At 34.4% G+C, this 12,744-nt stretch overlaps 1 protein-coding gene across 4 annotated transcripts in view; it reads left to right on the forward strand.

The window, feature by feature from the left end:
* ITPR2 (inositol 1,4,5-trisphosphate receptor type 2) overlaps nt 1-12,744 on the forward strand; it is a 472,511-nt gene that overhangs the window by 182,708 nt on the left and 277,059 nt on the right. For all 4 annotated transcript variants that reach the window (XM_077870671.1, XM_077870669.1, XM_077870668.1 and 1 more), the window contains 3 exons: nt 1,610-1,667; nt 3,143-3,308; nt 4,739-4,912. In XM_077870671.1, coding sequence (XP_077726797.1) covers nt 1,610-1,667; nt 3,143-3,308; nt 4,739-4,912 — 398 coding nt within the window. The remainder of the gene's footprint in view (nt 1-1,609; nt 1,668-3,142; nt 3,309-4,738; nt 4,913-12,744) is intronic.

The following is a 12,744-nucleotide window of genomic DNA, read 5'->3' on the forward strand; positions in this document are numbered from 1 at the left end:
TTCCATTTGTCTGGATAGATCAGGCCAGTAATAGCAGGCTAGAAACTATGTGTATTAAAGATTTAGCCAGGTACAGAATTGTTTTTCTGAGGATAGGATTTGTATACAAAATCCACAGATGTGGAATTTTCTTTAAAACACAACCACCATGAAAATGTCAGGTGTCCTCCTCTTTTTCATCCATCAATCAATTTGACAGGATTGATTCACTGATTACAAGTGTGTAGTTAAAATGAAGGGTAGACCAATGTCCTGCTCTCTGAGTCATGAGTACCATCCAAAAGGCAGCATGCCTCTGTAGATGGAGTTAAGCTTTCCTAAGGGAGAGGTCACTTCTGGTATATTTGCAACAGTGTTGTTTTTATGATTCCCAGAAGTATAGAACCCCCCAAAGGGCTATTTCCAGGAATGATAGGGAAGAACCAGAAAGTCTTGTTGGTGGTTGCATTGACAGGATCATAAAAATTATTGGCTCTCAGAAGCCAGACTTCTGGAAATAGAAGCTCTAAGTGTCAATAAAGTATGGGGTGGGGCGTGTGTGTGTGTGTGTGTGTGTGTGTGTGTGTAATCCATCAGAAAACCAGTTCTCTTAGATTTACCTGATTTCTTTCATTGGTTGAATCTATAAGAGAGCTTTCTGGGGAATATTCTTTTGCCTTTTTAATATCTTGCTCTGTTTTCTTTTTATGCTTTGGAGATAAGAAATAAATAATGTACTTATTTAAATGTGTTATTTTCAGAAAGATATCTTCAAAATATTAGTAGTGAGGATGGGTGTGAAATCGTGATTGGGTCACATAAAAAAATTAATGTCCCACAAGAAGAAGGGATGGAATTTTAGAAGGAAGTGTGGGTAAAAGGACATGTTGTTTGGAAGTACCATATAATAACAAGGTTCATTATTGCTATATTTGATTCTTTAACAAACATGTTTAAAAAACATCCTTCCATGTCATCACCCCATTAAATTATATATACTTACAAATGTGTGTGTGTGAGTGTGTGATTAGTTGCTGCATATAAATATGTGTTTATACAGATAAAGCAACTTTGTAAATGGTTCTTTTTGGTTTTCTAAATATATCTCTGACTATAGCAATATATATTTAAAATAAACTTCATTTGAAATGTTGATCTTGAAATGGAATTAGATTGTGACTTTTCAATCAGAGAAGGACAAACATTATATGTTCTCATTTATTTGGGGAATATAAATAATAGTGAAAAGGAATAGAAGAGAAGGGAGAAGAAATGGGTAGGAAATATCAGAAAGGGAGACAGAACATAAAGACTCCTAACTCTGGGAAACGAAGTAGGGGTGGTGGAAGGGGAGGAGGGCGGGGGGTGGGGGTGAATGGGTGACGGGCACTGAGGGGGGCACTTGATGGGATGAGCACTGGGTGTTATTCTGTATGTTGGCAAAGTGAACACCAATAAAAAATAAATTTATTATTAAAAAAAAGATTGTGACTTTTTAGGCTGTTCATTGACTTTTGGTGGCATAAAGAAATTAAGACAAATATTATTAGGCATATTTATATAAATGTAAATACTATGACTCCTAACTATGGTACCCATAAAGAATGGATTTTACCATTTCTCTTAACAGCTATTGTTCCTGATATAGATGAAATTGCAGCCCAGGCTGAAACTATGTTTGCTGGAAGGTACAGTAGCATTTACCTGTCTTTATCTTCTGGATAAGATTTTGCGTAGAATTCTGTTGATATTTTGTTATTGTTTACCTTCGTATATTTATTTAATTTTAGATCCTTTGTTGCCAACATAATTTCTGCCAGAAATAAAGCTCTTAATGTATTGTAGAAGAGAAAGCATAGCCTTTCATTAGGTAGGTCAGGGGAAAGAGACAAGACAGATGAGATCGGCATATTGAACTTTTCCCTGAATTCTTTGCTTTTCTTTCCTCAAATAATGACAGCATGCGAATGCCCTTTAAGTCCCTTGGTATAAATAGTGCCGTGTCTTGCAAAACATTGCTTTCCTGCATCTGAGAAATTTGAAGCAAGAAAGTGACTTCTTTCAATGTTATCATTAACTTCATTTGTGAGAAATAAAGCTATTTTCTGCCAGTTGGAAATATCCATGGTTAAAGAAAACAAAATGCCTCTGATGTGACTACCCACCCTTGTTTTCAGGAACCCTGACTTTTATTGTTTTTAAGTTGTTTCTTTTTCAGAAATGAAACTAATAGCAGTAAAAAAGAAAAGTAAAAAAAAAAAAAACCTAAAATGTCTAAGCTACAAATTTTTGAGTCTCTTACATTCATTTCTATTACAGACTTGCCATGAGAACCTAAATAGATATCACACTAAGCCCTTTGTTGCATTTTCTTTGGTTAGAAAGACAAATAAGAATGAAGAATCAAGAGAATCAAAAAGGACTTTTTTTCTTTATCTTTAGTGAACATTTGGTTTAGCTTTGTTTTTATATTGTTTTGACAGTTTTTGTTGTTATTGTTCTGTTTTCCTATTCAAGTATTTCATTATTTCAAGGAAGAGACAATAAATCAGTGTACGGTTTTTCATCTTAAAATAAATGGCCCTCTTATCCAGTGCAGATTTGCCCAGGGTCTGAATATTCGAAATACACAGACCAGCTCTGGTGATGATTGTGTGCACGTGTGCGCACGTGCACATGTGCCCCATCCTTCCCTAGGTGCTCACCACCAGTCGTGGAGAGGTCTCTAGGGCTCTAGGGAAAGTTACTTACTGTTTTACATCCATTCTTGTATCTTTTGTCAATACTAGAGTTGAGATTTTTTTAGATCAATTTCTGGATTCTAGTTTTTTCTATCTAGGTGAACAACTCATCTTGCTTTGCCTGGAATTTTCCCAGTGCAAGCACTGAGGAATCCTGCTTCCTGGGAACCCTCTCAGTCTTGAACAAACTGGGATGGTTGGTCATCCTTGCTTTTGTGGACAAATACAGGCTTTTCTTATGTATGCTTTGTTTTTTCATTGGTTATATCAGGGGGAAAAAAGGTAAAATGATCTTCCTTTTTTCTTTCCAATTTTGAGGGAAAAAAGTGATATAACTCTGAGAATGTATACACAATTTTAACCACTGATGAGTAGAATTTTTGTAGATATAACTTATTTTAAAATTATCTTTGGTTTTACAGAAAGGAAAAAAATCCAGTTCAACTTGATGATGAAGGAGGCAGGACCTTTTTACGGGTCCTCATTCATCTGATCATGCATGATTACCCTCCTTTGCTATCAGGAGCCCTGCAACTATTGTTCAAGCACTTCAGCCAGAGAGCGGAAGTTTTACAGGCATTTAAACAGGTAAGATTGAGGGATCCCTGGGTGGCGCAGCGGTTTGGCGCCTGCCTTTGGCCCAGGGCGCGATCCTGGAGACCCGGGATCGAATCCCACGTCGGGCTCCCTGCATGGAGCCTGCTTCTCCCTCTGCCTATGTCTCTTCCTCTCTCTCTCTCTGTGTGACTGTCATGAATAAATAAATAAAATCTTTAAAAAAAAAAAAAAAAAACAGGTAAGATTGAGAAGCCCTCCATGGTGCCATAGCAGTAGCTCTGAAAATATTGTTTATAATATCTGACCTGGGGATCCCTGGGTGGCGCAGCGGTTTAGTGCCTGCCTTTGGCCCAGGGCGCGATCCTGGAGACCCGGGATCGAATCCCATGTTGGGCTCCCGGTGCATGGAGCCTGCTTCTCCTTCTGCCTGTGTCTCTGCCTCTCTCTCTCTCTCTGTGTGACTATCATAAATAAATAAAAATTAAAAAAAAATAAATAAAATCTATAATATCTGACCTGAATTCATGGTTGCAGAGTTAATGAGACTGTATGGCTTATCCTAGAGACACTTCCTATTTTTAAAGACAGATGTGGCCTTGTCTTAAGCCAAGACATGATCTATTTTAGAAAGAGTTCCCCACGAATGATTTTCAGTTAATATCTTTAATATAAATGACAGGCACTAAGATTTAGGGAGGCACTGGGGGATAATGCCATATTAGGAATTTTGTTGTCACTGCTATTATTTTGACCCCAGGTTTTACTGATAAATTTGGTTAGGATAAGCACTAGTGCTGAAATAAATATTTTGTGATTGAAAAATATATAAATACAAAAGAAAGTAACTATTTTGGATCTAATCTTTTTCTTTGTCATCTGAATGACGGTGATCTTGAGACTATTAACGATTAATACCTAATGCTTACTTGTGTGTTTCACTAATATTCGTTGTATTAGCAAGTTCTATAAGAATATATTAAAATGTAAATAGTTACAAGAGTAATTATACAAATAGATATAATTATGCATAATTTGTATGTCATGTAATACATATAAATTATAATAAAAGTTTATAATATGAGGTTTAGACTTTCTTCCACTTATTTCTGTATTTCTACCTCTTTTCACATAGCTAGAGTTTTGGAAAAATTAATTTTAGCAGTAAAATTAGAATTAGGGGATCTTTTATTTTAAATTACTCTTTAGCATTTTGCTAGGGCTCACTTTTTAAAAATATATAATTCTTTATAACATATGAACATATTGGGTAGTGTTCACAGATACTTCCAGGTTAGATTTCATGGTCAATATACATCTAAAATAACCATAAATATTCTAGAAATATTAAACTTCAATTGAGGAATACATTTGTTAAAAGACTTGGGATTTTTGACATAAATGAAATAAGAATGAAGGAATTTCCATAAGTAAATTGAGGGTTCAAATTCTTCTGTTTCCAGGTGCAATTGCTGGTGTCCAATCAAGATGTAGATAACTACAAGCAAATCAAGGCAGATCTAGACCAGCTTCGACTAACTGTAGAAAAATCTGAGTTATGGGTTGAGAAGAGCAGCAGCTATGAGAACGGGGAGATGGGTGAAAGTCAAGTAAAAGGTGGTGAAGAGCCAATTGAGGTTCGTTGTCAAGATACATTTTGAAATAATACAAACAGTATCTTTTAACATATGCCTGATAGGCAAATTTATTCGTAAAGAAACATTTTGTTCTGAAGAACAGAGAAGACAATTTTCACTTGCCAAATCAATTAACTCCATAAGCCCGTGTTTTGGTTAATTCTTGTCGGTAGCTACCAGTTTTTACTTCATCTGTCTATCTTTCCACTCTTTTTCCTTTCCACTGTAAATGCTATAGTACAGGAATCTGGACAATAGGATGGAGTCAGATGGGGAAAGGAGTGGGTCCTAAGCATAGACCTGTAAAAAGATGTGAAATTTTTTTTTTTTTTTTTTTTACCATTCACTGTGGCTATTTATTTCCAACCTGTGAATCATTTCTTTCTTTCTTGCATACCATTATATAATATGTTAAAATAGTTAAATGGAAAAATATGCTTTACTACCAGCATGAAATACCAGAAGTATGTATTCAATCTAAAGAATGGTAAGATGGTGATCCTAAGTCTTCTATTGTATGAGTTTTAGTTTTTGGTGGCTTAATTAGTTGTTGTTTTCACATTTCACTAAATACTAAATAACCATTTTAAGTTTTTAAGGCCATGTTTCAGTGGTAGTACTTGGCAAACCAATGCCAACATCAAAATTGACAAGATATTGTTTCTTAATGCCTGTCTAGTGTTTCATTTAATCGTGTTTTAATCTGCAGGAAGGTAGACTATTTAGAGGAGTTTACCTACCCCAGATTTTTTGTGTGTTGGAATACCCAAAATATTGTGTAGTGAAAGGTGAAGACAGAGAAGGAGATAATTTCAGTCCTCAAAATGTGGAAAAGTACCAAAGGGAAGTTCATCTGATGGGTTACTACTTCTTCCTTGTCTCAGGACTACTTACCACTAACCTGCAAAAAATTTTTGACTTCATCTTTTAGCAGCTTTTTCTGTGATTTCATAATGTAAGTTCCTAGAATGTAGACTTCCTACTCCACACAAATTTGTCTCATGAGCAGCTCTTTTGTTGTTGTTGACAAAGTGTTTTTCCAGAGCATATTTAAGAAATAAGAGGATATTTAACATTTGTGTAGTACTTGCTATACATCATCTTAGAGTACACATTTTCATACATGGTACCTCTTTTTAAATGTTAAAAACTTTGGACAGAGTTAGAAAGATCATATTTCTAAAGATGAATCAACTGAAATTCAGAAAAACCGAGGATTTCCTCAATATCAAACAGCTCTATGAGACCCAAATGAGATTTCAGCCCAGGTCTTTCTGATGATAAGTTCTAGGCTCTTTAATGTAAGACTGAACTTTTTGATATAATATTTAAAGATGTTAAGAGATGTATTATGCTTTCACAAGGTTGGAATACCTCTTCCTTTTGTGCATACATAATTTGCACATCTTCTAGAGAATAAATATAATGTTGCTTCCCCTTTTAGAACATTGCATTTTTAAAATAAAGAACAGCTCACAACCATAGGAAGATGCTTTATGCTCTTTGTAAAAGTTTACAAAAAAAGTCATGTAAAATATACCTGTGAGATTCCATGAAGTCACTCATTTGCAGTTTAAGTTCCTAACCTCTGAGAGAAATGGAGAAAGAGCCTCTAACATAGTGCATATCCATGGTTTCCCCTGAGCAGTTTAATAAGTAATTTGTATTGACGAAAGAAAGGAGATGAATAAATTGTCTGATTGGGGATACCTTAAAAATAAAAGTGCAAAAAAAAAAGTGCATTCCATTAGGGTTATAGATCTATTTTCTACATACTTCAGATGAATTTAAGTCAATAAAGCTAGAATTTATTTATTATTTGTTGAGTACAGGATTTATCAGTTCAGAAAATGGTAATAATTTTAGCTTCTTGAAGCAAGAAGTGATTTAATACAAGGAATTAAATTTTTGGAAAGTCTGGAGTACTGTTTGGAGGCAGCCACTGGACTATTGATTTCAAGGTCAAAAAATCATAGTTATGATTCAGAGGTGAAGAGGCTGTTTTGGCTACTGCCGACATTGCTACTCCACCACCACTGACTTACACCTGAAAAGCACGTGGGTAGATAATGGGATGTTCATGTCCTTTAGGATTTTCTTCTCAGCCCTTACAGCCACAGAAAGATGGCCTTGAATGGATAGGGCATTAAGAGCATGGGTTTTGACGTCAGATACCCCAGAATTTGCCAGTAAGTACATGTGTGACTTTGGGCAATTTAATTCCTTGTTTTTTTTTTTTTTAATATTCATTTGATGGACATTCAGTGAACTTAGCTCATGAGGATACTGTGAGATGAAATGAACAAACTGGGCACATGACATGTCAGTTAATACAACTTCAGTGAGAAAATAAAAACAATAAGGTGACATGCTATTTTACCAACAAGGCAAGAAGTAAAGCTCCAGCTTTAATTAATTAATTTTCTCAGTGTGGTCATTATGGGCTGATAGGCTTAATTTAGAGACTGATCTTTTCATGGTTGCATCATGGCAGCAGAATCCTAGATGTTATGTCTCTGCACGGCAACATCAAAATAAATATATATGCCTTTTTATACATTAGTGAGTCTCCCGTATAGGAGCAAGAAAACCTTTTCCAGGCATCCCTTAGTAGATTCTATCTCATGTCTACTTGACTAAAGCAGGGCCACTTGTTTACCCCCAAATCAATGGATTAGAGGATTAATTTAGACTAAGTAAGGGATGACCCTCAAGCTCTCGGATGCCCTCCCTTGAATTACATGGGGGGAAGGATAGGTAGTAGAACAAAATTGAAATCTGCTATCAAGGAAGAACAAAGAAAGACTGTTGGTTAGCAACTGATAGTGTCTGCAAAAGTTAGTAGCCAATGGCTGTTCATTATAATTATTATTGGATTTTACGTAAAGCATGTTGTGCTGTTTACTATGATGGGTATGGAATTATGAAACCTTAGAATTAAATTATATAAAGTCCAATTCCTGTGCGATATTTATTTTCTCCCTAAATAGCTCATCATGTGAGTGTGATATTTCTTTTCTTTTTTAAAAATATTTTATTTATTTATTCATGAGAGACACAGAGAGAATGAGAGACAGACACAGGCAGAGGGAGAAGCAGGCTCCATGCAGGGAGCCGGACGTAGAACTTGATCCCGGGTCCCTAGGATCACACCCTGGACTGAAGGTGGCGCTAAATCGCTGAGCCACTCAGGCTGCCTGTTCTAGTACTTTTTAAAAAAATTTTCTACCAGAAGCAATGCTGCTTTAAAAACTTTTGTATGCTGTTTGAGGCACATATTTAAGAGACTCTTCAGACTAAAGACTTAAATGTGAGACCTGAAAATATGAAAATATCAGAGTAAAACACAGGCAGTAATTTCTTTGACATCACTGTAGCAACATTTTTTGCGGGATAAATCTCCTAAGACAAGGGAAACAAACACAAAAATAAACTATTGGGACTACATCAAAATAAAAAGCTTTACACGGCGAAGGAACCGTCAACAAAACAAAAAGGCAGCCTACTCAATGGGAGAAGATATTTGCAAATGATATATCTGATAAGAGGTTATTGTCCAAAATATATAAAGAACTTACACATCTCTGCACCAAAAAAACAAAAAATCCAATTAAAAAATAGAGGACCTAAATAGACATTTTTCCAAAAAGGACATACAGATGACCTAAAATGATAAGATGCTCAACATCTCTCATTATCAGGAAAATGCAAATCAAAACCACAATGAGATACCACCTTACACATATCAGAATAGCTAAAAGTCAGACGGGAAATAACAAGTGTTGCCAAGAATGTGGAGAAAAAGGAACCCTTGTGTACTATTGGTGGCAATGTGAGTTGGTAGAGCCACTGTGGAAAATAGTATGGAATTCCCTTAAGATATGAAAAACAAAATACCATATGATCTAATAATTATACTAATGGGCATTTACCCTAAGAAAATAAAAACACTTCAGAAAGATGTGTGCTCTTCTATGTTTATTGTATCATTATTTACAATAGTCATAATGTGGAAGCAATTTAAGTGTCCTCTGATAGATGAATAGATGAGGAAGATGTGGCATGTCCACGTATGTGCGTGTGTGCACACACGCACATACACACTGGAATATTATGCAGCCATAAAAAATAATGAAATTGTGCCTTTGGTGATTAGCATGGATGGACCTAGAGGGTATTATACTAAGTCAAATAAATCAGACTGAGAAAAATAAATACCATATGATTTCACTCCTATGTGGATTCTAAAAACAAACCAAAACAAAACAATGACCAATAAATAAACCGAATCAGACCTATAAATACAGAGAACAAACTGATGGTTGCTAGAGGATAGGGTAGTGAGGCACAGGCAGATTGGATGAAGAGGAATAGGATATACAGATTTCTAGTTATGGAATGAATAAGTCACAGGAATAAAAGACCCAGTACAGGGAATATGGTCAATGATAATGTAATAGTGTGATGTGGTGACAGATGGTAGCTATACTTAGCACCTTAATGTAGAGAGAAATAGAATCACTATGTTGTATACTTGAAACTAATGTAACATTGTGTGTCAATTATCCTCAAAAAAAAAAAAAAAAAGAAAAGAGATTCTTCAGGATATATCTTTAGGTGTAATACATCTAGTATGTTTACTTTTACCAAATAATGCCAATTATTTTCTGATGACCAAATGACACTCCCTCCAGCATTATATGAGAGTTCCATAGCTCCATATCCTCATGACAGCTGTTTTTTTCACTTCTCCGTTTTTGGTAATTAGATGGATTGACATATTTTTTTCTATTGTGATTTTGCTGGATTACTCACGGGGGTCAAGCATGTTTTCATATGCTTGTTGACCATTTCACTTCTTTTTCTATTTTAGATTTAAGCTAAATTTTGTATGGGTAAGTTAGTTAGGTCCTACCAATTTATGTGTACCTACTACCAAGGTTAAAAATATTTTTGACTTCAAGTCATGGTGATGCTATAGTTCAAACTTGAGTATAATCTTTATATTTATTATTTCCTTTTTTCTTCTCTGTTGTATTGGTAAAATTTTCCAGTATAAGTGGTGAGTAGATATGGGGATAATGGGTAGATGTGATAATAATCAGTATCCTTGTCTTGCTTCTAATTTTAAAGGGAATGATTTTAATATTTCACTGTGAACATCATTTTTTTGTCCAATTGTTTTTGTACATACCCTTTATTAATTGTGGAAATCCCCCCTATCCCTAGTTTGCTAATTTTTATGATGAATGGTTATTGACTTTAATTAAATATAGTTTATGCATCTATCAAGATTATTATTTTTCTTTAATCTTAATCTGCTAATTTAAAAAAAAATTTTATTTAACCAGTTAGTTAACATACAGTGTAATATTAGTTTCAGGTGTACAATATAGTGAGTCAACACTTCCATACATCACCCAGTGCTCATTATAAGTGTACTCCTTAATCCCCATCACTTATTTCACCTATCTCCCTCTTAATATGCTAATTTTAATAAAAAGAATTATAAATAGAACTTCTACCATAGTAGCCTTGCATTCTAAAATAAATTTATTTTGGTGATAATTTTACATTGCTAGATCCAGTTTGCTAATATTTTGTTTAGGATTTTACATCTATGCTATCAGTGAGATTGGCCTGTAAATTTCCTTTCTTATGTTGTTCCTGTCAAGTATTGGTAAAAAGGTTAGACTAATATCATAATAAAATGAACTGCAGGGTCTTCTCCTTTCTTTGCATATGTTTAGATATGTATTCTGTGAATGTTTGATAAAATGTGTTTGTAAATTTGCCTGGGCCTTGGATTTAGTTTGTGGGGAGATTTTAACTACTAATTCATTTTTTTTAATGGTTATAAATTCATTCAAATTTTCTGTTTTGGCTCAGTTTGCTGTAGATTTTTCTAGCCATATGCTTTAGTTTACAAATTTATTGGCATAAGTTGGTTCATATTCTTCCATTATCTTTTCAAATTTCTGCTATCTCTGTAGCTTCAGGACCCCTACCCCTCTTAAGATTTATTTATTTATTTATTTTACTGAGGAAGGGGCAGAGGGAGAGAGTCACAAGTAGACTCTATGCTGAGTGCAGAGCCAGCTTGGAACTGGATCCCACCACCCTGAGATCACTACCTTAGCTGAAGCCAAGAGTCAGATGCTTAACTGCCTGTACCACCCAGGTGCCCCGAGACCCCGTTTTTATTCTTGATATTGTTTACTTGTGTTAACTTTTTTTTTGACCCTTCAGATTTTACCATTTGTGTTGTATACTTCTGTGGGTTTTGACGAATGTATAATGTCATGTATCATCTTAACAGCATTGCACATATTTTATTCGTCATTTTTGATGAATCTGTTTTTGGCTTTGTTGAGCTTCTGGGTTTGTTTTATCATATTTATTCTACTATCCTCTAACCTTTTATGTTGACACACTTTTCAAACTTTAAAAAAACTTAATGGTATAATTTCCTTCTAAGCAACTACATTCCACAAATTTTAACAAATGCCTTTTATATTATTGTTCAATATTAGATATTTTAAAATTTCCATTATGATTTCATCTTTCTCCCAGAATTACTTGGAAGTGAGTTCTCAAATTTCCAAATGTCTAGACAAAATTTATCCTTTTTTGTTATTGAAGTCTTAATTAATTAACTTGTGGCAAGAGAATGTGGTTATGATGCCATCAGTTCTCCAAAATTTGTTGATACTTGCTTTTTTGGCTTATTATATACTGTTAGGTTTTGTAATTATGTGGACTTGAGAAGAATGTGAACAGATATAGGGTTCCTTGTATATGGCTAGTAAGTCAAGCTTCTTGTGTTTGAATCATTTATCTATTTACTAATATTTTTGTTTTCTTGACATACTGATCATTGAGAGAGATTTGTTGACATTTTTTTACTACAATGGTAGGTTTATACATTTTCTCCTATAGTTTTAGTAATTTTTACTTTATATGATTTTAGGGTATTTTTGTTAGTTTGGTTTTCTTGCACTTAGCTTCTTCGTTTTTTTAATTTGAGTATAGTTGACATGTTTTTAGGGCTCTTTTGTCTGATGCTTATAAATTTAAAATTATTTTTTACCGGGGACAAAAAAACTCTTATCAGTTGAAAGATATTTTCTTCCACTTCTGATGATAATATTTCATGTCTCCAGGCTTCTATTGCTGCTGTTGAGATGTTTGCCATCTGTTGAATAGTGGTGCTTTAATTCTGAAAATGATTAAGTATATGTTAAACCTTATTATTGCCTCAATATCTGTTAATTTCTTTTCTATATTTTCCACACCTGGGACTTTGTGCTGAATTTGAGTAATTTCTTTAGACACATATGCATCTCTCTTTAAATATGTCTTGTCTGCAGTTTACCTACTGATTTTTATTTTAGTAATTTTTTTTATACCTGCAATTTGATTTTTATTTTTTAAAATTTTTTTAAAAAAGATTTTATTCATTTATTCATGAGAGAGAGAGAGAAAGAGAGGCAGAGACACAGGCAGAGGGAGAAGCAGGCTCCACACAGGGAGCCCGATGTGGGACTCGATCCCAGGTCTCCAGGATCAGGCCTCAGGCTGAAGGCGGCGCTAAACTGCTGAGCCACCCGGGCTGCCCTGCAATTCGATTTTTAAAACAATCTTTTTGGTCATTTTTTAAATCATCTTTTGTTGCTTGCTAATTTTTGTGATTCCATATGGCTATTTTCTAGACTATGTATAGTAATTCCAGGATCAGAAGCACTAGGGAATTTCTTATGATTCTCAGTCATGTTACTTGTTACCTTATATAATTGGTCGTCTTTGATTATGAGACCATACTTTTTTTTTAA

The sequence above is a fragment of the Canis aureus genome, chromosome 25 (assembly GCF_053574225.1).
Source record: "Canis aureus isolate CA01 chromosome 25, VMU_Caureus_v.1.0, whole genome shotgun sequence".
Lineage (NCBI taxonomy): Eukaryota > Metazoa > Chordata > Mammalia > Carnivora > Canidae > Canis > Canis aureus.